General features: G+C 36.0%; 3 protein-coding genes and 1 long non-coding RNA gene across 4 annotated transcripts in view; 2 read left to right on the top strand and 2 right to left on the bottom strand.

Annotated features, from left to right (window-relative positions):
• stxbp1b (syntaxin binding protein 1b) overlaps window positions 1-3810 on the bottom strand; it is a 60483-nt gene extending 56673 nt beyond the window's left edge. The window contains exon 1 of the mRNA XM_087252079.1: window positions 3687-3810. The gene's annotated coding sequence lies outside the window, so the exon portion shown is untranslated. The remainder of the gene's footprint in view (window positions 1-3686) is intronic.
• niban2b (niban apoptosis regulator 2b) overlaps window positions 1-26716 on the top strand; it is a 59122-nt gene that overhangs the window by 24575 nt on the left and 7831 nt on the right. Inside the window, 5 exon segments of the mRNA NM_001326382.1 lie at window positions 416-544; window positions 1021-1126; window positions 3703-3870; window positions 23832-23947; window positions 25405-25509. Of these exon segments, the coding sequence (NP_001313311.1) occupies window positions 416-544; window positions 1021-1126; window positions 3703-3870; window positions 23832-23947; window positions 25405-25509 (624 nt within the window).
• Window positions 10994-18382, top strand: LOC147844001 (uncharacterized). Its single transcript, XR_015491271.1, has 3 exons — window positions 10994-11336; window positions 15965-16122; window positions 17087-18382. It is a non-coding gene; the product is annotated as an uncharacterized LOC147844001 (long non-coding RNA).
• Window positions 11351-14610, bottom strand: LOC147844002 (uncharacterized). The gene is made up of 2 exons (XM_087253550.1): window positions 14025-14610; window positions 11351-13943 (listed from the first exon to the last, which is right to left on the bottom strand). The coding sequence occupies exons 1-2, from the start codon at window positions 14470-14472 to the stop codon at window positions 11575-11577; spliced, it is 2817 nt and encodes a 938-aa protein (XP_087109676.1). The 5' UTR covers window positions 14473-14610; the 3' UTR covers window positions 11351-11574.

Here is a 26716-nt window from a genome sequence, read left to right as displayed (position 1 = left end):
TTGAAGATCTGATAAATAAGGAGGTTTCAGACCAGATATACCTCTTTCTATTCCTCTTTTTCACTCTGTTTGCAAAAGAAGTTCATTCAGGGTGATTTCTCACAGGCCTGGAGTGTTGTATTAGCAAACAGCAGAGGAGAATGGATGATAATGGCTTTGTTTGAGTAAATGTCGACTTGTTTTATATTTGAAATGTGTAGAATTATCACAGTGTGAACCTTGAAGATGAGCCTTTTTTTCGCATGTATCAGACAGACGCACTGGGTGGGCAATGTAAACAACAATTAAATCCTTCTGGTCTTAACATCTATTTACATAATGTATAATTAGGTCCTCTCTGAAAATGGATGGACAATTGTGTCTTTCTCTGCAAAAATAGGGTTGTGTTTAAACCATGTTTCTTTCTTTCTTCTAGGTCCCTCTTAAAAACAAGTCCATCTTCTCAGGAGCTTTATTTCAGTATCTAGAAGAGAATAAAAAATGGAGGAATCGTTTTCTCTTTATTCCTGACTCCTACAACATCAACTATTATGAAAACAAACAGGTAATGAGTTCATATAAATGAAGTAAATCTCTCTTTGGCTTTGTCATATCACTTTTTTGAATAATGTATTGCTTTTTGTTTCCATTCTTTTAAACTTGCACAGGACTGAGGTCATAATTTTAAATAGAATTAATGCATTAATATTTTCTTTTGTAAAAAAAAAAAAATTAAAATAAAAAATTAATTCAAAGTACACTGTGAAAATTTTTTGGGTTCCAATCAATCGATTTGGTTTGAGGCAAAATAAAGGAATTAGGTTGGCTCATTAGTTTTAATAAATTTAAGCGAATTAAACATAACAATTAAGTTGTCTCAATAAGTGTCAAATAAATGTAATAATAATTAAGTGTCAAATTATTTTAAAAAATAGTTATTTATAAACAAAAATAATTTGTTTTTAGAACAAACAACAAATGCCTTTTTTTATGCAAATCAATCATTTCTGTTCTGTCATAACACTTGTGTTTTAAATGTAGGCCCATGAGCGAGGGCTGCATCCAAAAGGCAGCATTAACTGTGCTGGTTACAGAGTCCTGACCTCTATGGAAGAATATTTGGAGCTTCTAAACACCAGCCTGCCAGGTCAGTCTGAAGGGGTGAGAAAAGGAGAAGGAGAGAGAGAGATATGGGAAGACATAAGGGATGAAATGAGGTTCTAAAATTTACAAGTTTTTTTTTTTTTTTTTTTTTTTTGAGGTGAATAATTAATTCATCCAAGTTAATCCACTAAAAACAAGACTTCTTGTAATGTTTAATTCAAATCTAACTGTTTTCTTCTGCCCTGGAACTGCAGTCTTTCTCTGAGGATGTAGGTTTGAAGGCGTTTGCTAATTGTGCTTAGCTACGCCCCTCCAACTGTTAGTTTAAGATTGAAATATATCATCATACTGAAACAAAAGTCTTCAGTAACTTCTGGTTCACACAGATTTTAAAGGAGAATTAGGCTCTATAAATCTGTATGAAAGTTGGCGGCTTACCGGTTTTACTAGAGTCACGTTGTCATGACAATGAAGTTGAAAGATTAGATAACTGCACATAGACAAGGTCAGTAAGCAATTGTCTCACACAAGACTCATGTTAACATGCAATGCAAGGCTGTGACATTTAAAACCTCCTATTTACTTAGCCCTGTGTGCTTTCACTTTAAGATGGGACGCTGCAGGCAAAAACATTTTTATATTTCCAATGCTCTTGCCAATTTTGATCTCTTTGACTTTTCAGTAAGTGTTTTTTCAGGCCAATTTAAAGAAAGCATTCAAAATGCATGGTATCAGATTGTAGATTGTAGATTTAAATTAAATCTATATATTGAAATTTTTCTGTTTTCTCTTGCACTCAGCCCTAAATCTCAACTTTAGCAGCACTAACACCAAACTCCATTCATTCATTTTCTTTTCGGCTTAGTCCCTTTGTTAATCTAGGGTCACCACAGAGGAATGAACCGCCAACTTATCCAGCAAATGCTTTATGCAGCGGATACCCTTCCATCTACAACCCATCACTGGGAAACTAACACCACCAAACTACATTTTTATTCGTATCTGTTCCAAAGGGAAATGTTCATTCATAATTTGCTGCCTTTTTTAACATAAAAAAAAATTGTGCAAATATATTTCATGTTGCCCTATTATGTTTTTTTTTTTTTGAAAATGACTTTCCATGCAGTGTGCAACACAACTCTAAGTGAATGAAAACATTCAGCTGATGTTTAAATCTGAATGTGCACCTTGTTTAAATTTTTTATTTTTTTATAAAATATTTTATTCGGAGTAGTTTAGATGATTTATGGTTGGTCCGAATCATTTGTCTTTTCATATCAACATTGAAATGAAACTATACCAAATATGAAGATCTGGTAAAACGTGAACGAGCCTTTCCTTTTAAATGCTAACAAAGTGCTGGGTGTGTGGGACCGATCATGACTGATGATGAGTGAACATTAATGAGTGAACACTCTGGTGATTAATGCAATAGTCTACTTTGATTTGCCGGCTGTTTGTTTAAGGAAGGATCAGAAAATACTTTTAATGTATTGGACTTTATCAGTACACCGTTCATGGATCAGTTTCTTCATCCATTTCACAAGTGTAAGTGCCCTTTAAAATGGTTGCTGCATTGTTTTTTTGTAGCATGCAAAATATGTATTTAATTGTTTTGTTACTTGTAACCATTCCACGCTGCTTGTACTGTTTCTGGTTAACTTTTTATATTAACATATTGCGTCCAAAACCACGTAAAAACGTGACGCGTGACGCTTTGTTTACGAATTTAATTGCGTTTTTGAGCTTGCAGTCCTCTGCCAATTGTCAATGTTATGGCCAACATCAGCTGTTCCTACACACGGGCGGAGGTCAAGTTTCACAATACTTTAGCTTTTGCCACTTTGTGGATTTATACTGAATGTGTGTCGTTGTTTTTACTTATGATTTAGAGTAGAAAAATATGCTGGTGTTTAACTGCATTTATTTAATGCACTCCTGCATTGGGCTCACACATACACCCTCCACTCTGACTACTTCAACAATGTTGATAAACTGTGGGGGGCATTTCTCTCTGTCTCGCACTGAACGCAGTCAATCAATCGCAGCCGACCAATCAGCGCAAATTAGCATCGTGCTAAGGAGGGGTTTGGAAACGAATGAATCGCTGAACAAATCATATAGGAGCCGTTGGGATAATTAGGTAAAAATAAATGCATATTATAGGACAATTACCTTGCACGCATATCAGCCTGTTGCTGGAGACCCCCAAAACCAAAATATGACCTTTTTTAATGCATAATTGGGGCTCTATAAATAAATTAAACTCCCATTTCTGGATAACAGTGGATGAATTATGTAAATTGGCACATATTTAATAAATGTATCAATTGCATATTTCAACTGTGTTTATGAAAACTTTATGGAAAAAAATGAAGATACATAAAATGTTTTTCATTATTAACTTCAGCTGTGTATTTTCTTTTCGATTCACCTGCAGTGTCTTGCTTTAAATGAATGCATAAAGTTGAGTGAGTGTCTAGATAAGCAGTGAGGCAAGGGAGTGTACAGAAGCTGACTGTGATCTTTGTATGTTGTGCAGCTGTGCTCAATGACTATGGAGATCTCCTCATCAGGCCATACGTAAAAGCATTAAATCATACCACATGCATTTTCCAGGTGTGAAGGCTAAAGTTGGCAGTTCTCCATTCCTGAAATGTGCGACTCAGTTTCCACTCATCCTCTGGCACCCTTATGCTCGTCATTATTATTTCTGTGTGGTGACTGAAAAGGAGCAGCAGAAGTGGAGCGCTGTCTTTCAAGACTGTGTCCGGCACACAAACAATGGTGAGTCTTAAAAAACACACACATACACGCACAAAGTTCTAAGCTCAAAACATCACTTTAACACCCATACTGTAAGGCTGCATGATATAAAGGAATAAATCTGATATACTGGTTTGGCTTAGTGCAGTTTTCAAACTGTGCAAGCAATTTAAATAATAAAATTCCTTGTTGCCAGTTTCAGACTGCATGTTTAAATGTAAACCAGTATCTCTCTCTGAAATTAAAAATATATAAATAAGTCGTTTAGACCTTCTAATACTGGCAATCCCTGTTATATTTCCTTTTTTTTTTTTCTTAAAGTTGTTTTTAATGCAAAATTAACTCCACAACTGACTAATTCTTCCCAAATATAGTAGTTCAATTTATCAAATGAAAAATCCTGTATTTTTATGAATTTAATTTAATGTAAAAGTTTTATTTAAATTTTATAAAAAAATTTAATTGAATTAAATGTGTTTGAATTTAATTTTTATTTAAAATTAAATATATTTTAATTTAATTTTAAATGTAAATGTTATTAAATTTTTGTTTTAAATTAAAATTTAATTGAATTGTTTATTTTTATTTGGCAACATGTATTGCAGAAATTCAGCATAAAATATTTGTAAAAGTTTGTTGGTCTTTCTCTATATCATGCAGCCTTACTATATACAGTACATATTCAATGTATGACTCATTACTTGAGGTAACTGGCTTTCATTACTCTTATTGTCGCTGTATTGTTTATCAGAATAGGCCGCTTTCAGACTCACTAGTTTAACTGATGTGTTATTTCATAAATCAAGCTTTTTAGACTGCCCTCTATCAAAAAGGAAACTCGAGTGGAACGTTTGGCATGGTTGAAGGTGCTAATTTGGCCTGCTTGATAATAGAAAGAATTCCACCGCTCAAGGCTGTAAAAAGAGTCAGATGAGATCATAGAAAAGCTGGAGATGTGCTTTCATCTTTCATGGCCCATGCTGGAGTCTATGACTGTTTATACTGTACAGCAGCTTTAACTTTTATAGCATTAGCAGATATTATAGCATTTCACAGTAAAATATATGAATAAACTGTAATTTAGGCAGACTGTTTATTAGTCAATTCTCAGACTAGAAGTGCAAAAATCTGTTATGTTTCCAATATAGCAACAATTTTGCCTTGGGCTACCAGAGGGTTCATTGTAACTGAGTTTCACTCTTTCACACTGTTGTCACTGTTAGATTGCTTGATATGCTGTTTGTCAGGCCACTCAAACAAGAGCACACTTGTCTATTTGAAGGATATGATATGTTTGTCACAATCTATTGTGGTTATAGCACCTGCTTGGTGGGAACTTGGTATAGTTCTGCTTGATATTATCAATGGTCTTAAATATTGCTAATATTATCACTATAATAGACAGCTGTGATGGCCAGAAATTCCTCATAAAAAGACCATGACTATGTTTCAACTATTGCGGGATGGCATATTGGTAGTAATTTAGATTAACCAGCTACTGTTATTGAGCTAAAAAAAAAAAACACCTTAGCAATACATTTAGCACAAGCCCTCCTTCCAATAAAACTTGACTAGAAAGTTTATTTGGTTTTTAATCAGGATAATGGGATAGTTCACACTAAAGTTAAAACTTGGCTTTATTTTAGCAAGACTTTAGCATTTCTACAAAAACGGATATATTCACAAAACGTGTAACGTATTACTTGCACTCTTTTCTTCAGCTTTCATTAGATGATCCCTCTAACATGCATTATACAAAAAAAACAATGCACAAAAATTAACCAAACAACAGGTAAATAACGCTAAAAAAAGAACATGCTAATGTTCATTGTTGATAGCAAAAATAAGAAGCAAAAAAGTTATATAAATATTATATTACTGGATGTGATGTCTTGCTACTGTTGAAGTGTTTTTTCACTGTTTTCAGTGTACATAAGCTGTTCATTCATTCACTCATTTTATTTTTAGCTCAGTCCCTTTATTAATCTGGGGTTGCACAGTGGAATGAACAGCTGATTTATCAAGCATATGTTTTACGCAGCGGATGCACCTCCCAAGCTGCAACCAATCACTGGAAAACAACCATACACACTCATTCAAACACATACACTACGGACAATTTAGCTTACCAAATTAACCCAAACCACATGTCTACGGACTTGTGGGGGGAAACCGGAGCACATATACTGTACAGTACATTGTAATGTGTGCCGCAGGTTTTACTTCTACAAACTATACATTTTTAGATTACCAGTAAAAATAAGATCTTTATGAATGTATTCCTTCATTTTTCGTTTGACTTAAGGCTAGTTAAGACTTCTGTATGGAGTGATCGGCATGACCCACTGTGCCTGTCTTGTGCATAGTCGTGCATTTATACTTCTTTGTGCTGTTTGTGTTGCTCTGCAATGACACACTAGCTGCCAGTAGGTTTTGATGTTCCTCTGTGTTGAGTTATTTTGAGTTTTTTTTTTCTTGAACGCTACCTTAATAAATAAATAATGCAACAAAAAGTAGCACATTTTTGTGATCCTGCAAAATTCTTAATTAAACGCAAAATAATTGCATAAAAATTAATTTAATCTCATAAAACATCCAATTCCAAACCATATAATAAAATTAGATTCATTTCAGTTTGCAATCTATTGTTTTACGTGACTTGTAGACGTTGCATACGCAGCACATGTGATGTATTTGAATGTCTTTTGAAAAATGACGTCTCACCTGCGCCTTCACAATCATTACATTACATGGAATGGGATGCGGGAAAGTTTTCAGCTTGTGCAGCAAGCAGATGCATATGAAACGTGAGTGATTTACATGAAATCATAGCAGAGATGAGATATAGACATTCTGTGGTGCGAATTGGGTGTTCTAGGGGGTGTGCTTAATGTACAAGTAGCTAAAACTTGCTCATTCAGAGGTAGGAACTGGCTGACGTGCTACAACTTTAATCATAAGGTAAACCCAAAACAAAAGTTTTCATCTGGAGCTACTTCACAGGACTCGACACATGTAAACACTTGCTCCATCGGGCTTGTGGCTCTCAGCACCACCCACAATCGTCACTGCTACCAAGTCGACCAATCACAGAGCTCACAGAGTCTAGTTACATTTATTTGTGCACATCAGCGTCGGCGTCAGCCACGGTGAGGGCTATGCAACCGCTGCACAAGGCCATATGGGCGTGCTTGACGAAAGTCTAAATCAGCCTTTAGTTCGTGATTTATCACAGTGTAATGAACCACCAACTACTCTGTCATATGTTTTACATAGCGGATGCCCTAAAGTGCGATATTGTTAAACAGTTTCTCACTGTATGTTTACTCTTCAAATTTTCAGTTTACAGTTTCAACTAAAGCAAAGCTTTCATATTGTGCTGTTTTGAGGTGGTTTCACAAAGGTCCTCTTATAGTATAACGCCTTGTGGGGTCGCTTGACAATGACAAGGGGTTGCTTGGTGATTTTCAAAATTCAAATAAATTTTATTACACTATTTGAATGACCATATTTTATTCAAACCCCACAGAGGATAGTTAATAGTTGCATTAAAGAAAACAACACAAATAAAAATCAGCCATCAGCCTTTAATTTCTATATTAAAATGTAATTTAATTAATAAATTACTATAAAATAACATTAAATGGTTATTAGACTGTTGAATTTATGTGTTGACAATATGCTTATGTTCATACATATTTATAGTTGTGTCCTCAACATTTATACAGTATATTTACAGTAGCACCACCTTGAAAAATGGGGGTCGCGAGTCACTGACATTGTTATTTTGGGGGTCGCGGGCTGAAAAGTTTAGGAACTCCAGTATAACGTACTCATTTGGCCTATGAGAAAGAAGTATGGTAATTTCAGACACTAACTGGAGTCATATAAGTTCAGTCTTGTTGGACCTATTGTTGGTGTTGGATGTGAGGTTGTCCATGTCTTGTATGCATGTTCTGATGGCTGTTGAGCTGTTTTCTCTCCCCTGTAGTGCAGATTCCAGAGTGGTCACAGCTGGGCCTGTCAACCCATAATTCAGTTTGGATGGGAGACTGCTGGAGGGAATGCACACTTGCGGCGAGGGCAGTAATGTCCCCTGGGGTATTAAGGCGGCCATTTAAAAGTGTGTGTGTATTTGAGAGAGCTGGCCAAATCCCTGCTGCTTGTAGTATGATCTGAATGCAAGCACATCTGCAGAGACGTTTTCCCAAATAAGGGCTGGTTCAGATCTTTTCAAGTTCTTTACTGTTCATTAATCTAAGATGGTTGCTGGTTTATTGAAAGTACGTTTGACTCATTGAGTATGTTTACATGGACACCAATATTGCGATTTTAAGATGATTAAGACACTACTATGATTAAGATTTTACCATGCAAGCAGCGATTCAGATTTAAGCAGCGATTAAGGTTGTTCTGCCCTCACTCCGGCGTCTCTATCAAAGTTAGACAGACAGATAAACTCTTTCCAACACGTGAGATTGTGGGAAAATGCTGCTTTATTCCATGCCACATTGAGTATGTTGAAACAGAGTGAAACTATGTAAAAAGATGTACATAAAATGAGCTATAGTTATCTATGTACATAACAATAATATCTGAGATAGAATATAAACACAAACAGATAATAAACTTACAGACAATGCTTCTACAGATGATCACAGGATGAGTGGATTGTAAGTGTCTTCTTGTAGGGTGTTCTTTTTAAATAAGGCAAATAACTGATTCTAACTGTCAGAATGTTTCTATGGCAACAACAATTTAAAAGAAGCTAAATGACTAGGCATTAACTTATGGATTCTGAATACTAATATTTAGTAGATGATCCAGCACAAAGGTCATAATCAAACTAAACAGAAATCGATTAGGTCATGTGGAGTATGCCTATTTTTGTTGGATTATTGAAGTGCAGTAAAGACATGTAAACACAATAATCAAACTATTACCATCATGTAGGACTTTCGCCGGATTTTGCGACAGGATAGTCTATACACACACAATTCTCTGCCCCTACCGAGTCAGTGAAGGAGAAATCTCTGCCATCCCTTACTTAATCTCAGGATGCCCAAAATTCAATGAAAGGGAATGTGAATGCCAAGTATGGTTTTACCCGTACTCGAAATTGGTCCTCCGGTTTGAACCCATCCAAGTGCACGCACACATGTCAAAAATGAGAGCACACAAACATAAAAACACACTGTGAGCAAATAAGGTTTAATTGTCTTGTGCACCTCAGCTGGGTTTCAGAGACGAACAGAGTGCAGTTTATTCAGTTTATTTCCATCTTCAGTTCCTGACGGGACCAGGAATTGAACCTGCAACCTTTTCCAGGGAGTCCAACTCCCCGACCATTAGACCACAGCTTCCCCAATGGTGCTATATGTCGGCGCTTTAAAGCGGAAGAAAGTTCTTTTAAATTGTTAAAATTGATGAAAAAAATTTATACTAGATTAACTTTGCAATAAAAGTTCCTTTGAGGTAGGAAAAAAGGTTCTTCTCTGGCATCATTGTGAGATCCTATTTTTGGTTGAAGCACCTTTAATTTTTTTAACAGTGTGTGCACTTCAAGAGGTGACTCTTTACTATTTTGATTAGGGCTGCATACCTGCACAATATATTGTTTCAGCATCGTTATTGCAATGTGATCATTCACAATAGTCAGTGCAATTACGCACAATGCTGAGTCTGGATTATTTATTTTGCAAATGTATATTAAGGGCCTGATATGAGTTTGAGCATTTTAAGAAATTGTACAGTTTGTAACTTTTGTACCATTTGTAACTTTTAAAAATGAATAACCATCAATTTTATTAAATTATTTATTATTTTACAATTGATTATTCAATTACTGTATACTTGAATACAGTTCGACTCGGAAAACAAAACGCTGCTTTTTTAATTTGTATCTTTTTCTTTATTGAATTTATCTGTGCTTGTAGAGCAAGAGTATGCTTGTTTCTTATATTTTATACATATACACTCTTCTACAGAATTATCCCAATAAATCTATTCATACATTCTTTCCAAATAGTTAATCATCACATCTAGTGAAATTGGATAAATACTGCAGAATAAAATAATATTGCAATGTTCGATTTTTCCAACATCGTGCAGCCCTAATTTTGATGATGCAGAATTCAGATCATCTTTTTTTCTTCCTCTTTTTTGGTTTATCACAGTCATAAAGATAAGTTTTTTTATTCTCTTTTTTGAGGGGGATTTCAGTGAAACAGTCAATTGTAATGCTTGATTTCTGGTATTTTATCTAAACACACTGTGCTTTAGTGCTTCACTATCTGTATTGATTGCTTTTATCCTCAGAGCAAATGCTCTCTGTGATGTTATGCAACACTGGTCTGATTCATCGTTTGGAAAAATGTTGTGTCAGTCTGTATGTTAACCGGTTACTATGACACTTTAAGCCTAACCCTGCTAAAGGGGTGTAGGTTCTAGTGATTCGTAATGGGCTGTCATTTATAATTTAATCAATGATGTATTTACCCTTCCCTTTTAGAGTACCTGACAAAATTACACATTCATTAGTTTTGTAATTATGATAAATACTGTAATAGTAAATGGTCATTAAGTGGACTTGTGAGTGATAGTATTTCCTGTGAATCATTTGAGTTACTGCTGTTCAATCAATCCACTTTTTAAGTCTGTCACGCAGTGCAGTGTCTGGGTCCAAATCGGGAGCAAAAGTAAACAACAAACAAAGCTAATCTACACTAATGGTGTGCTGTAATAATGATTATTGTAAAACTTATCTTTAAATTGCACAGTAAATCAAAGTGTATGAGAAATTCTAATTGTCCTCTAAAGGAATTAATTCTGATATGCTGAAGTGAGTCATCAGCAATTCCAAAGTCTGAACATCTGTAACAATGTTTGTATAATCACACCTAATATTATTCAATATCATCATTAGCTATATATTATTATTATATAGTATATATTATTTTATATATTATATATAAATGTATATATTATATTATATTTATATATTATATATTATTTTATATATTTATATATTATATTATATATTATTATTATATATATTATATATATATATATATATATATATATATATATATATATATATATATATATATATATATATATATATATATATATATTACATATTATATATTATAAACATCATCTTTGAACACTTGAACATTCATGTCAAAAAGATCCATTTGTCCAGACAAAATGTGTATTAGTGTAACATTTGCATGCTTCTATGAGCACTCATTACTGATTATGTGAAATGAATTTCTTGTAGCACAGGTATCTGGTATCTTTGTATATGAAGAGTGAATTCAGTTACTGACAATATACATTCAACAAAATTGTCATTTCCAGCAGTGATAAATGAGATTTATCATTGAGTTTATTAGGTCATTGGAAATGTGTAATTGCTTTTTATTATGTCTAAATTTACCACTGTGAAATATTCTACTTATGTTGTGCTTGAAGTGGAGGTTTAAGTGGATCGATTTACATTTACATTTACATTTAGTCATTTAGCAGACGCTTTTATCCAAAGCGACTTACAAATGAGGACAAGGAAGCAATTTACACAACTAAGAGCAACAATGAATAAGTACTAAAGGCAAGTTTCAGGTCTGTAAAGTCTAAGAAGGGAAGTGTTAGTAGTTTTTTTTTTTTTTTTTTTTTTTTTTTTTTTTGTACAGTTAGTGTGATATTCAAAGAGGCAATTGCAGATTAGGAAGTGAAGTGGAGACTAAATAGTTGAGTTTTTAGTCGTTTCTTGAAAATAGCGAGTGACTCTGCTGTTCTGATGCAGTTAGGGAGTTCATTCCACCAACTGGGCAGATTGAGCGTGAGCGTTCGCGAAAGTGATTTTTTCCCTCTTTGGGATGGAACCACGAGGCGACGTTCATTCACAGAACGCAAGTTTCTGGAGGGCACATAGATCTGCAGAAGTGAGTGCAGATAAGAAGGTGCTAGGCCAGAAGTCACTTTGTAGGCAAACATCAGAGTTTTGAATTTGATGCGAGCAGCAACTGGCAGCCAGTGCAAACGGACTAGCAGCGGAGTGACATGTGCTCGTTTAGGTTCATTGAAGACAACTCGTGCTGCTGCATTCTGGAGCAGTTGAAGAGGCTTGATAGAGTTAGCTGGAAGCCCAGCTAGTAGAGAGTTGCAGTAATCCAGTTTGGAGAGAACAAGAGCTTGAACAAGGAGTTGAGCTGCATGTTCAGATAAGAAGGGTCGGATCTTTCTGATGTTATAGAGTGCAAATCTGCACGATCGAGCAGTTCTAGAAATGTGGTCAGAGAAGTTTAGTTGGTCATCAATCGTTACTCCAAGGCTTTTCACCATTTTGGATGCAGTAATGGTTGCCCCATCCATCTGGATTGAAAAGTTACGGTGTAGAGTCGGGTTGGCAGAAACTACAAGCATTTCCGTTTTTGCGAGGTTCAGCTGAAGATGATGATCTTTCATCCAGTGTGAAATATCCAACAGGCAGGCTGAGATACGAGCTGGAACCGAGGGATCATCAGGATGAAAAGAGAGGTATAGCTGGGTGTCATCAGCATAGCAGTGGTAGGAGAATCCATGTCTCTGGATGACTGGTCCTAGAGATGATGTGTAGATGGAGAAGAGAAGTGGCCCAAGAACAGAGCCTTGAGGTACCCCAGTGTTTAGATGCTGTAGGTTGGACACCTCTCCCCTCCAAGACACCCTGAATGACCTGTCAGAGAGGTAAGATCTGAACCATTGTATAACAGTGCCCGCAACGCCCAGTGACTCAAGCGTAGATAGCAGGATCTGGTGGTTGACAGTGTCAAAAGCAGCTGACAAGTCCAGCAAAATGAGGACTGATGATTTAGAGTCTGCTTTAGCCAGTCTGAGATCCTCCACGACCGAGAGCAGGGCAGTCTCAGTTGAGTGGCCTTTCTTAAAGCCGGATTGCTTGTTGTCCATGAGATTGTTTTGAGTAAGAAAGTCCAGGACTTGATTGAACACTACTTTCTCCAGAATCTTGGCCATGAATGGAAGCAGGGATACTGGTCTGTAGTTTTCAAGTAGCGTATGGTCCAGGTTGGGTTTCTTTAGCAGTGGGGTTACCCTAGCCTGCTTAAATGTAGTGGGGAATAAACCAGAGTCAAGAGATGTGTTAATTATGTGAGTCAGTGTTGGTATGACTGCAGGAGAGATGGCTTGCAAGAGATGAGAGGGAATGGGATCGAGTGGACAGGTGGTTGCATGGCTAGATAGCACAAGTTTGGACACCTCAGACTCAGAGAGCTGAGAAAAAGAGGTGAGTGTGTGTGGTGTTGGTGTTGTATCTTGCTTGTTTGTTGTAGGTGCAGCAAATTGAGCACTGATTTTTGCAGTTTTGGTGCAGAAGAATGTAGCAAAGTCATCAGTAGTAAGTGTGGAGGATGCGGGTGGAGGAGGAGGATAGAGGAGGGAGGAAAATGTTTTAAAAAGTAGGCGAGGATTAGTGGCATTGTTGATTTTCAGACGGTAATACGTCTGCTTTGCAGAAGTAACCTCAGCTGAGAAAGAGGACAGAAGAGTTTGGTATGTTAAGAGATGTGCAGGATTTTTAGTTTTCCGCCAAATTCTCTCTGCAGCCCGAAGTTTTGAGCGATGCTCACGGAGAGCATCCGAGAGCCAGGGTGCAGGAGGACTGGCACGGGCTGGCCTGGATGCAAGAGGACATAACCGGTCTAGACATGATGCTAGTGTGGAGCAGAGTGTATTAGTGGCACTGTTCGAATCAAGTGCAGTGAGTTTGCGAGATGGAGGAAGAGAGTCTGAAACAATGGTGGATAGTCTATTGGGTGAGAGAGATCGTAGGTTTCTGCGAAAGGTAACCAGTGTTGGAGTGTGTGGCGGCTCAGGAGTAATGTGGATGTTGAGAGACAGAAGGAAATGATCAGATCTTTGTAGTGGAGTTACTATTGTTTGATCAGTGAAGCAGTGTCGTGTGTAAATAAGGTCTAGCTGATTACCTGATTTGTGGGTAGCAGAAGTAGGTGCTCTTTTTAGGTCAAAAGAGGCAAGCAAAGTCTGAAAGTCTGCAGCTTGCGGTTTGTCAACGTAAATGTTGAAGTCACCTAGCACCAATAAGGGAGTGGCAAAATTAGAAAAAGATGAGAGAAGAACATCCAGTTCATCTAGGAAGTGACCTAATTTACCTGGTGGGCGGTAGATGACAACCACATTTATGTAGAAGGGGTGGATAATGGTGACTGCATGGAATTCAAAGGAGCTGATTGTTGGCAGGGACGGTATCAGAGTAAATTTCCATTCTTTGGAAATTAGTAGTCCAGTCCCACCCCCTCTCCCTGTCTGACGAGGAGTGTGGGAAAAAGAGAAATTAGCAGAAAGAGTAGCATGTGTAGCAGTGTCCTCCGGCCTCAACCAGGTCTCAGTTAGAGCCATGAGATTATAGTCAGAATATGTAGCTATGGAGGTAATAAAATCAGCCTTGTTAACAGCTGATTGACAATTCCAGAGGCCCACGGAGAGAGAGAGTTGTGAAATAGTAGATACATGTATTGAACGAAGGTTGTGAGGATTACGCCTGCAGCGTACCTCCCGTGTTTTGCGAGTGTTAGTAACAACAGGAATTAGAAAACACATAATAAAAGTGCGCTGACAACAAAAATAAGTGTAAAGTAAAACAATACAGTAAAGTACTCAAGTGCTTTGTCGGTGTCTTTGCTCGGTGGAGTCGCGCAGGTAGAGTCGATGGTCTTTACACTCGTCGGTCTTCACACGAGGCGGTCTTCACACGAGGCTGCCACGACCGCTGCCGCGGTGAACTAGTTGTTTATATAACCCCAAAGCACTAGCTGATTGAATTCAGCTGGACACGCCTCGAGAGTCAAAACAAGGGCCGAAACTGAGGCGGACGACGCGAACCGCGTCTGCGTTCGCTACACAAGCTCTTATAGTAACCAAGGAAACAGTGGCTAAACAACTTCTAGTATTATACACAACTGAAAGCAAGTTTTAAATGTCCTACAACTTTACACAAACAGCTGGAAACAAGTCCTCAAACCATACACAACAACTGAAACAAATCTTAAATGTACTTACAGGCTGCTGTTCTAGATGCTGCTAAAGTGCTTCTCCTGCCGACTAATGCTACCGTGCTCACTATATAGTGGTTACCTGGCGTTTGGACACGCCTCCCGAGTCAAAACAAGGGCCGAAACTGAGGCGGACGACGCGAACCGCGTCTGCGTTCGCTACACAAGCTCTTATAGTAACCAAGGAAACAGTGGCTAAACAACTTCTAGTATTATACACAACTGAAAGCAAGTTTTAAATGTCCTACAACTTTACACAAACAGCTGGAAACAAGTCCTCAAACCATACACAACAACTGAAACAAATCTTAAATGTACTTACAGGCTGCTGTTCTAGATGCTGCTAAAGTGCTTCTCCTGCCGACTAATGCTACCGTGCTCACTATATAGTGGTTACCTGGCGTTTGGACACACCTCCCGAGTCAAAACAAGGGCCGAAACTGAGGCGGACGACGCGAACCGCGTCTGCGTTCGCTACACAAGCTCTTATAGTAACCAAGGAAACAGTGGCTAAACAACTTCTAGTATTATACACAACTGAAAGCAAGTTTTAAATGTCCTACAACTTTACACAAACAGCTGGAAACAAGTCCTCAAACCATACACAACAACTGAAACAAATCTTAAATGTACTTACAGGCTGCTGTTCTAGATGCTGCTAAAGTGCTTCTCCTGCCGACTAATGCTACCGTGCTCACTATATAGTGGTTACCTGGCGTTTGGACACGCCTCCCGAGTCAAAACAAGGGCCGAAACTGAGGCGGACGACGCGAACCGCGTCTGCGTTCGCTACACAAGCTCTTATAGTAACCAAGGAAACAGTGGCTAAACAACTTCTAGTATTATACACAACTGAAAGCAAGTTTTAAATGTCCTACAACTTTACACAAACAGCTGGAAACAAGTCCTCAAACCATACACAACAACTGAAACAAATCTTAAATGTACTTACAGGCTGCTGTTCTAGATGCTGCTAAATTGCTTCTCCTGATTGCTTCGATTTGTTTCTTTATTGGTTTAATCCTGGGATTTGGATCAAGATGATATGCTAAAATAGGTGAGATCTTCTGAGCTTGAATGCAGATATTGTAATTAATGTTTGGTTTCTGTTCTGTAAGATATATAGACCAATCACAAAATAACTGGGCCATCTGCTCTGATTGGGCAGACGGCCCAGTCTTTTTGTGGTTGGTCTATAGCAGGGGTTTTCAAAGTGTGAGGCGCGCCTCCCCTGGGGGGCGCCAGAGCATGTCGGGAGGCGCGGGAAAAAATATAATAAAAATATAATTATTAAGTTTAATTATTATATGTATTTTTTATTATATTTAAACGTTTTAATTAAACAAAGCAAAAAAATAATACGTCAAATATAAGAAAACCTTTTTACCCAGAAGGCCATAGCTGTGAATTCGCTTCTGTTTGGCAAGCCTGCCAATACAGGTATATGCCTGCTAATACAATGGGTCGGTTTCTGAGACCCCCCTCACGGAGACTGCCGTCAAACTGAAAGCAAAAGTAAAATATGTCCGGGCCCGGTGCTCTCTCGGCTTCCTCTGTCCTCGTTCCTCCTTTTATGATCCAGAGCTCCTTCCGTGGGATCCGAGGCAGGTGCGCACCGCAGGTGTATCCACTTACACGGTGGCCTCACTCCGTTCCCACGGCTCTCGGCCACGCCCCCTCGCCACAAAAGCCTTCAAGTTCAGGGCTTAAACCCAAAAGACGACGATATGATGATCAGTATTTGAGTTTAGGATTTACGTGGACTGGACCAGCTGATGAACCACGACCTTTATGTGTGGTTTGTCAAAATATTTTGGCTAATGCCAGCATGAGACCTGCAAAACTTAGACTGTTTTGACTGGGATGGACAGTTCTTGGATCTGTTCTATTCATATTGAACCATCATCCTAGTTTTAAAAATGTTATATTAAAATACTTGTTATTACTCTGTAAATAATTGCACTTTCATGCAAATGATGATAAAAGTGAGTTAACAGTCTGATATATATATATGTGTGTGTGTGTTTGTGTGCGTGTGTGTGTGTGTGTGTGTGTGTGTGTGCGTGCGTGCGTGCGTGTTTGGGAGGAGGGGGGCGCCAATGGATAAGTTGTGTCAAAAGGGAGGCCCACTGTCTTAGACTTTGAAAAACCCTGGTCTATAGTTTACAGATCTCATGAGAAAAGCAAGATTCAATGTGATGAGATAACTCTTTATGCATAGAAATAATGGCAAAGTAATCATGTCATTGTGTTGAATTGTCTGATTCATAATCAAATGGCCACTTTGAGCATTTATTTGTGAGTCAGAAACATACAGCAGGGCACAATGTAGCCTGATTCATAGACAAATGACTCTAATGAGCTGGTTCTTATTGAATTGTTCACAAAACCCTTACACAGTCATGGGTTGCTGGTTTGAATCAGTCCGATAAATCCTTCATTGAATTCCAGTGAAAAAAAAAAAAAAATCACTGGTTAAATTACCATATGCCACCGTGTTGTAATAGATTTGCAAACACATTTTTTTAAAGTTATAGTTTAATGAATATTGCATAATGTTGAATAATTTATAGTTTAAATCTTTTTGGTTATAAACAATGCAAACACATATTCTGTTCAAATAATGCATAAGCTATGACAATAAATGTAGTTAATTAGACTAATGTCTCTTTAATTGTTTGATATTAATCTACTCTAACAGACGTCCTTTATTGCATGGGTTAGTGTGTGTTTATTTTGAAAGACGTCAGCTGAGAATTAAAGCTAAACTGAAATCATATGCCAGGCGCATGTCTTGGATACGGTTGTGGTGAGAATTGTGTCAAATCTGTGTTGGTTCAAGTTGCATTGCACTAGTTCTCTACAAAGAGCTAAATGTGAGGAGTAACTCAATATATCATGTAACTTATTACAGCTAATCTGTGTTCCAAAAAAATGTCAGAAACATGCAGTGCACCAGTAGGACTGTGTTATTCTGTGTATGGATGCCCAGAGGAGTACGCCCAAGCATGCATGAACAGGGTTGGATCAGGGCAAGATCCTGACAAGTCATAGCATGTTTTTGGAAGTGCATAATTTGCATGCAAGATGTTTGAGGTGTCACTATGCTATTTTAAAGGCTGATAAATGTGTTTTGATGCTCCATGCAGAGTCAAAAAAAAGAAATGCCCTGTTTCACCCAAAAATCTAAATTACAAAATTTATTCTTCCTCATGTGCTTTTAAATTTTAAGTTTCTTTCTTCTGTTAAACACAAAATAAGATGTTTTGAAGAAAGCTGAAATAATGATGGAAAAAAATGTGTGTATATATATATATATATAATGGTATTCAATCTGTACCGGCTACCAGTGAAAGAAATAAACTTAAATAGGTTTTGAAAAAGTGAAGAGTGAGTAAATTATTTTCATTTTTGAGTGAACTATCCCTTTTAATATCAATTTTAGCATCACCTGTTTTCTAACAGTGTCTGAAATAGTTTAAAGATCCCATCTCTGTAAACATCCCAGTGTATGGTAATCTGATATGGTAATAATTTATTGTAACTTCATTGACATTGATTACAATATAATTAATTTATTTTTAAAGGGCCATGAAACAAGTCTACCTCAGAATTTTTTTCAAAAAATGCTTCATGATGAGGGAGAAGTGGGCATGACCATTAGAGAATAAACTAGAAAACTAGAAATAAACTAAGTGATTTAATGCCATACTACATTTGTTATTTATAATTTCACATACACATTTTTTGTTATATCACGGACAAATGATTTGTTATATTATTTGTTGTATCATTATAAAGATACTCATGTTTGTATAAACACTATAAATGAGGAGGACTTTTCTCCTCCTCAGTCCCCTGGTCTAAATGCAGCAGGTCTCTTGCCAAATCTTTTCCAACCATTAGCCCTCCCGGTCATCTGGAGAATTTTAAAAAATAGGCGAACACAGGAGCCCAGATTAGCAATGTGTCTGAATGGTAACAAACTCAACTGATAAAAAAAAAAAAACAAAGTTCGTCATTGTCCAAAAACATGCAACAAACCCTGTGACTCATTTCTCAAGATCTCAAAATCTCAATAATTGTGTTGCTTCCACTCATTTTAAATAAGTAGCTTAAACAAGCAGTAAACATTTTTTGGAGTGCAGTATTGTTATCATTGGTAGTCTGTGAATAATTCTTTATGAATAACCTAAAGTATTTTTAGAATGCAGTTTAAGGGTCCCTAAGCAAAAAGGTATCAGTTCTACAAAATCTTCAACATGTCGACACAGACAAAACTCCCCCAGGCCTCAGCTGCAAGAGTTTTTGAGGGTCCAAGTCGATGATGTTTATGGACAGCCAATGAGGACCATTAGCTGGCATTATGAAGATATGAAGTAGTTTTATGCAAAAAGTAATGACTCATTTTAGACTGCAGAATATTTTTTTCTTTTCTTTTGCCAGATAATAACTCTCTTATAACTTCTCTAATAACTTTCACATTCACTTACCGCTATATTAGGACATGAATTGCAATATAAAAAAAAAAAAAAAAAAGAAGCCTGGTCTGAAAGCTAAATGTTGTTTAAATCTGAAGTGTGTCGAAGCAATCCATTCATTTCTACCACACTACTAAGTGATGCTTCAAGTATGCAGTTCTATGCTGTGGTGAGCAATGTGTTTGGACTGGCGACCCAGTAAAGTCTGGTATGCGGCGGCAATTAATTCGAGTTCTTTTTGTTCTGCTGATCTTCACTGTGTGACTTTGACTGGTGGGAGAGAGGCTTTTATGTCTGAAAAGCAGCAGTACAGCTTGCACACAGGTCACAAATACTACTTTGGTGAAATTAGGGTTATTTATGTTCATGAGGCGACTTTGTCTTATATGGTGTATGTCAGCTTTAAGAGAAGGTTTTATTGGGCAACTGAACAGGTTTACTAGCGTGTTCATGAATTAAGTCCAGACGATTTAAAACCTATCCAGTGTCCAGACTCTTTGAAAGCCTATTGAATGTCATTGTATAGGACCTGACAGAAGCTAGACAAATATGAGGAAATAGTCAGAATAATTTGGATTCCTGAACACTGAAGCAAGCGTTTACATGTGCTTAAATGATGATCGAAATGAGTAAAAAATGTTAAATCTCAAAGTTTGAAGAAAGTCCAGTGCTTCCCAGTGGTTTGAAATATACTTGCGGTGGTAGTTGGATTGAAACGCATCAATTACCCACACCACATAAGTAGTTAACTATATACGACAAACAAAACATAATTTAATTTTATTTATTATTGCTTTCAAGTTTAAAACAAACTTGATTGCTAAAGTATTCTAGATATAAAATAGCCTATATGTAATATAACCTAATGACATCATCAAATTATTCAAATATGCAGCAAATGAGAAGTAAATGACAGAAAAACGGAATTACAGGCAATATCTCAAATTTAAAGATTAAATAAGGCAAATGCTTTGATTACCCATTAGGTGTACGTGTATTTCATGGTTTCTGCAACAGGGCGGCACACTAAAATTCACACTGCGACTGCTACATTACAGCTTCTTATTCAAAACTTTCATACACCGACTTAATCTTGCTGGAGTTTATAGCCATTTCACTTTAGGAAGCATTAATACTGCTCTGTAGGTCTATTGGAGAAATTCATAAATATTCCTAGCAAATCTAATAAATGTTGCAGACATTACGTTACTCTTACATAAATAGCACTAAATCGCACTTCAGCAGTGTTTATTTGAGAGCACACAAGTAAAATCTGGACTTGAGCAGCGTGTATATGAGGGTGTGCAAGAAGTTTTGTGCACGAACAGAGGAAATCTGCAAGCAAAGAGATTTGCACACACGCTCGTATTACATAAATGTGATCTTGACTTGTAATACTACGCTCACGACATTTTTCATTGATATAACGCCATAGTTAGTTGGTAGATCTGTGTAAATGGACTGACGCCACAGCTGGAAAAAAAATCCTAGAGGAAACACTGTATTTTGCTGGAGGTTTAGACCAGTCATTTCGTCCTCTCCGAGTATGTAGCTAAAGCTAAGCTAAAGTTGGCTTAAGAAAAAGGTAATGCAAAAAGCACAAATGATTAACAATCAAATCCCAGACATTTTAGTAAATTTAGAAACCCGGCCAAATGTTTCTCTCGCTCTCGCGACTGTGTGTGCAGTCTCAGCTGCAAAGTCAAGTGAAAGTTGGCTTAAGGAAAAGGTAATGCAAAAAACGCAAACAATTAACGAACAAATCCTGGACGTTTTAGGAAGTTTAGAAACCCAGCCAAATGTTTCTCTCGTGACTGCTTTTGCAGTCAGCTCCAAAGCCAATAGAAAGCTGCAAGTGCAATAAACGCAAATGATCACCGAACGAATCCTTTAGATTTAGAAACCTGGCCAAACAAATTTACGTGCCAAAAAGGCGTGACTCAGTCGGTCTGCGGGTCAGTCAGTCTGTCAGTGTGAGTGCTAAAATGTCTCATGCACACTGAACAAAACACGTAAACGAGAGGTTTTAACACTACGTAATTGATCGCAGATATTTGGTCATCATTGTATATATTGTAATTTGTTTGTATACGGCAACGCTGTGGCACAGTGGGTAGTGCTGTCGCCTCACATCAAGAAGGTCGCTGGTTCGACCCTTTGCTGGGTCAGTTGGTGTTTTTGTGTGGAGTTCTGGGTGCTTCGTTTTCCCCCATAGTCCAAAGACGTGGTAAAGACAGGTGAATTGGTAAACTAAATTGTCCATGGTGTATGAGTGTGAATGAGAGTGTATGGGTGTTTCCCAGAGGTGGGTTACAGCTGTAAGGGCATCCGCTGCGTAAAGCATGTGCTGGATAAGTTGGCTGTTCATTCCGCTGTGGCGACCCTGCATTAATAAAGGGACTAAGCCGAAAAGAAAATGAATGAATGAATGAATCAATGTTTGAATACTCGGGTGCCTGTTAATTTACCTAGGCGGTGTACTCAAGTAAGGTTTATTTTTGGGAAGCACTGAAGGCAAGTGTTATCCAAACGAAGTCTCCTATTGTGCAAAGTATTTAATAGCTCATTGGTGTCATAGGGATATTACAGCATTGTGTGAGATTTTTTTTCTTTTCTCCGCCAGATTCTCTGATCATCTGGTGTTTTGGACTTGAGATTAGTTTCTGTTTCTGATTTTTTTTTCACCTCTATTTCTCCCATGTGTCCCCAAGCACTGTTGGCCATGTGTGCATGTTTTCACATAAGCGTCAAGCTGTGCTGCTGTGGAGAGCTGGACTTCCTGTCTGTTCTCCCCCAGCCCCACACCCAGCCTGCTTAACTTCCTCTTATTGTAAGGGTACACACACACATTCACTCACACACACACACACACACACACACACACAAACACACACACACACACACACACACACACACGCTTATAAAAACAGGGCATTTTGAGTGTCACCATAACTGACATGGACTTGTACTGCAGCTTGTTAAAGGGATAGTTCCCTCAAATATAAAAATTCTGCCATTTACTCGTCCTTGACTTTTTTTTTTTTTTTTTTTTTTGTTCTGTTGAACTTGAGAGGATATTTTGAAGAATGTTGGAAACTTGTAAACATTGACAACTTTGTTAGGAAAAACATAACGTAATATTTTGTTCGACAGAAAAAAAAAACCTCATACTGGTTAAGAACAAAAGTTGAGTAAATAATTTACATTTTTGTGGGAATATATCTTTGTAGATCTCTCTCTATATAAAACATGACTCTTCTTTCATTTTATGTCACCCATAACTTTCACTTCTCTAAATGGAAAGGAACTGTACCACTTTGTGATGTCATTGTATTTAGAAACGCGTATCAGTGTTGTTTGTTTATAATAAACAGTTTTGTTATATGCTTAGATACTTTATATTTTGAGGATGTTGACGATTATAGCCCCTTTCACACAGTAATTCCAGTTAATATCCATACAATTACTGGAACGGCTTTACTGGTATTTTTAAAAAGGGCCTTTTGACACACAATCCATTTATGGAAATTTACCAGTAACTTCAATGATGAGTATGATGGTGTCCATGGCGGATGATGGTGTCAATTTTGATGATGATGAGGAATGTTATGGTGTCAAAGATTGTGGTGGTGGTTTTGGTGTCTATGGTGGTGTCGATGTCAGTAATAGTGTGGATTATAAGTATATGAGTGTTATGAGTATATTGTAGAGTCAATGGTGTTGGTAATTGTTTTTTATTTAACGTCTTTGATAGACTTCGGAATTAAGAAAAATACTCATTCTGTTTCAGTCACACAACTGTTTTCATACACACCAATTGCTTTCATGCCTATTTAAGTAGATTTTTAAATGAAGGTTTTATTAGCACTAAAATAAATATATGCTGTATTTGTAAATGCAGTTTTTAAGGCTGCAATAAAAGGATCTAAAAGTACAGGAATTGTCTGCTTGACTCTGCTTATAGAAGGTTGTGAATAACCCAAATAATCACTGCTTCATAGTTCATTTTCTAAGTGACCTAGTGTTTGGATGATGTTGTTTTTTGTTTGTTTGTTGTATTTTCCCCTTCGTCCCATTTCTGGCCAAATGGCATGTGGCATTTCTGCACTGTGTCAGAGATGTTACTTTGTCTCTAATAAGATCACAAACATGAAACATTTTTTCTCCCTCTTCGTCTTTTGGCTGTTTTGACCACTGATAAAATCTAGCTTAAGCCTCTTAAAAGTCCTGGCTACTCCTAAGACTTTTTGACCTTTAAGGACCTTTTAGGATGTTTCGTGAATAACTTTTATCTTTACTAGGATCTTCTCTTTAATTGTATGGGAAACCTTACAGTTTTCTGAGAAATTTCTTTAGAATTTTGTCTCTTGGAGCAACTCTTTGTGCTAAGAATCTTCATAAATACAGGCCCTGTTTTCTTGTTTAGGTTTGCCTGAGGAGTGTAAAGTTCAGACTCCGGCGTTCACAGATGCAGTGCGACTTTATCGACAGTCTCATGGTCATTATGGAACCTGGGATATGATGTGTGGGAAGCCTCCACAGGTAATGACAAAACACAATATTCAATATATCTTTATATGTTAGAAGACCTCATATTTGTTTGTTTGCTTTCACTTATTTTTTCCTCTGAATCCTTTTATTCATAAATTAATTTTTCTATTATTTTACATGTAATTTACTTTATTTGATTTTTTTTATTTATTTTTTTTATTGTATTTTGGACACTGGTCGATCCAGCAAATAAATGTTACCTTGTGTTCTATTAAGTTGTTGTTTTTATGTATTTTATTTTAAATAAATGTTTTTAATAAAATTGTATATAATTAATATATAATAATATTAATAATATAATTAATAATATTAATATATTTATTTATATAATATTTTTATTTATTACTTATTAGTAATTATTTGTTTATTTATTTTATTTATATTTTTTATTATTGTTTTTTATAACTTTTTTTTTTTTTTTTTATTTATTCAAAAAAAGCAGTGTGTAGAAAGGTGAAATGATGTCACCCAGTATTTGTTTGGGTTATAATTGAAGGTCAGAGCTAAATTAAGTCATGGGAAGTGACCCAGTTCAGTAAAAAAATAAATATTGTGTTACTTCAGAGAAAGAGAACAGGGTATATTGACCTTTTTAGGTGTGTTATTAGTCAGCTCTGCAAAATTGCAAAAAGAACATATTTATTACATGTTCATTTAACTTTGCATTAACATTTATTTAAAGACATGTATGGTGAGTGTAGATCTTGAACATGAATAACATTAGTGGAGTCTGACCTTGATCTTCTGTCATTGATTAAAGTCATGTTACAAAATCACATGATGAAGATAAATACATTTTTATAATATTTGTTTAACTGTAAATGGCAGCTTGCCTCTGTTTAACCTGTGATCCTCTTGGCAGCATCATCAAATTTACTTTTATTTTTATTTTATTTTTTTATTTTTTTTATCTTTTTCACTTATTTATTAATTTATTAGTTTATTTTATCAACTGAGCTCTTTAACTTTATTGTTTTCTCTCTGAAGTGAGTAAAAAATAGAACATGCGTTGTGTGTGTCCTCCAGTAACTTCCGACTGTAACTCTGATCTACTGTATATGGTTTAAATTTTCAATGTTTGCAATATGTCGGGCTGAACAATAGATGTTAATCCTGCACAGGTTTATTTTTCTTGTAATTCAGTAACACTTTTCTTGTATGTTTTGCGAGAAGGATGTCACCGTAGCCAGTTTAATGGCACATGAACTTCATTCAGACAGACTGAAAGTAGTACAGGAGTAATTGTAATGTGCTTCAGGCAGGCCAGGTTTCCTCATATGTCTAGTCAATGTGATGGGTATGAGTAAATAAAGCCTCCAGGCCTAATGTGTCAATCAAACTCACAAGACGACTTCATAATTTCTCTGCAATCAATCTCATGTTGATTTTGACGATTGCCACTGTAAAGTGTTGTTCTTTCTTCAGTTGTTTTCTGACTGTCACTGCAGATCCTCGCTAATCTGGTCATGGAGACCCTCCTCCCTGAGATGAGAGACCTCATAACTCCGAAACTGAAGGGCAAGATGCATGAGAGACAGAAGAACTGGATGCTGGTATGTCCTGCATTTTAGATGCTTTTTGAAAAAAAAAAGTAATGTAAAAAAAGGTTTTACTTTTTAAAATTAATTCATTTGTTTAATTGTTTATTTATTAATTTGTTTGTTTATTTATTTTTTTATCTGTTTTTCATTTGTTTTATTGGTTTTTGTTTGTTTGTTTTTTGTTTGTTTATTTACTCAGTAATATTTTATATTTGTTGTCTTTTTTTATTCATTTTTTAATTTATTATTTTATTACATTGGTTTAAATTAATGAGTAATTATTTACCCAAGATGTATTTGTTTTATTGGGTTTTTTCACATTATTTATTTATGTTATATAAGTAATTGTGTTCAAAAAATGAAACCAACAAGCAAACACTTGGCATGAGCTGATCTGATTTCCCAACAATTTATTTTATTCTTTTTTTCCCCTTGTTAATTCTTTTTGTGTTATCTTTCTTAGTATTTATTTGTTTTTTTATTTGTTTATTTGTTTGTTTGTTTATTGGTTGGCAAAACCATTTTATACTGTGTGCAGTATAGTATTTGTATTTTTTTTTTACAATCGTATACATTTTGTACTATATGCTTTTTTATTTAATGATCGTTATTATATTAATACTTTTTGTTGATTTCATTTTTTGTTCTTTTTATTGTTTTGTAGTTTCATTATTTTCTTACATTTTTAATTAATAAATGAGTAATTATCAAAAATGTATTTTTTTATTAAAGTTTTCATTATTTATTTTATTTCATTATTTATTTATATAAAAAAGTAATTGTGTTGAAAACCTACTGAACAAGCAAACACTTGACATGAGCTGAACATTGTATTCCTTTTTTTTCTTGTTGATTCTTTTGTGTGTTATCTTGCTTTGTTTTCTTATTTACTAATTATTTTTGTTTGTCTACTACTCTTGTTTTAATATTTTTGTTTCTTAATCTTCGTATTTATTTTTTTATTAATTTCATTTTTTTATTAATACACAAGTGATGTACAAGTAACTTTCCAATGTTTAATTACATTTTGTGTGTTGTGCAGTCTTGTTTAAAAAAAGTACAGTGCTCTGTATAATTGAGTACACCCCATTTTAAAAAATGAATATTTTTAGACATTTCTCAGTGATTATAGGCAATGTATTTTGGTGCATTTAAACAAAACAGATTTATTTAACAGATATTTTTATGAAAATAATATTTTAGTCAACAAACATATTTA

The sequence above is a fragment of the Danio rerio genome, chromosome 5, assembly GCF_052040795.2.
Source record: "Danio rerio strain M-AB ecotype USA chromosome 5, GRCz13ab, whole genome shotgun sequence".
In the NCBI taxonomy this organism is placed as follows: Eukaryota; Metazoa; Chordata; class Actinopteri; order Cypriniformes; family Danionidae; genus Danio; species Danio rerio.
The sequence above is the reverse complement of the archived record's forward strand: the minus strand, read 5'-3'. Positions and strand labels throughout refer to the sequence as shown.

Bases quoted from the DNA above. Each gene is read 5' to 3' on its own strand.
- LOC147844002 (XM_087253550.1), bottom strand. From the start codon at position 14,472: ATGTGTTTTCTAATTCCTGTTGTTACTAACACTCGCAAAACACGGGAG. The intron at 13,944-14,024 runs GTAAATTAGGTC...TATTGGTGCTAG, and splicing joins TGTCATCTACCGCCCACCAG to GTGACTTCAACATTTACGTT.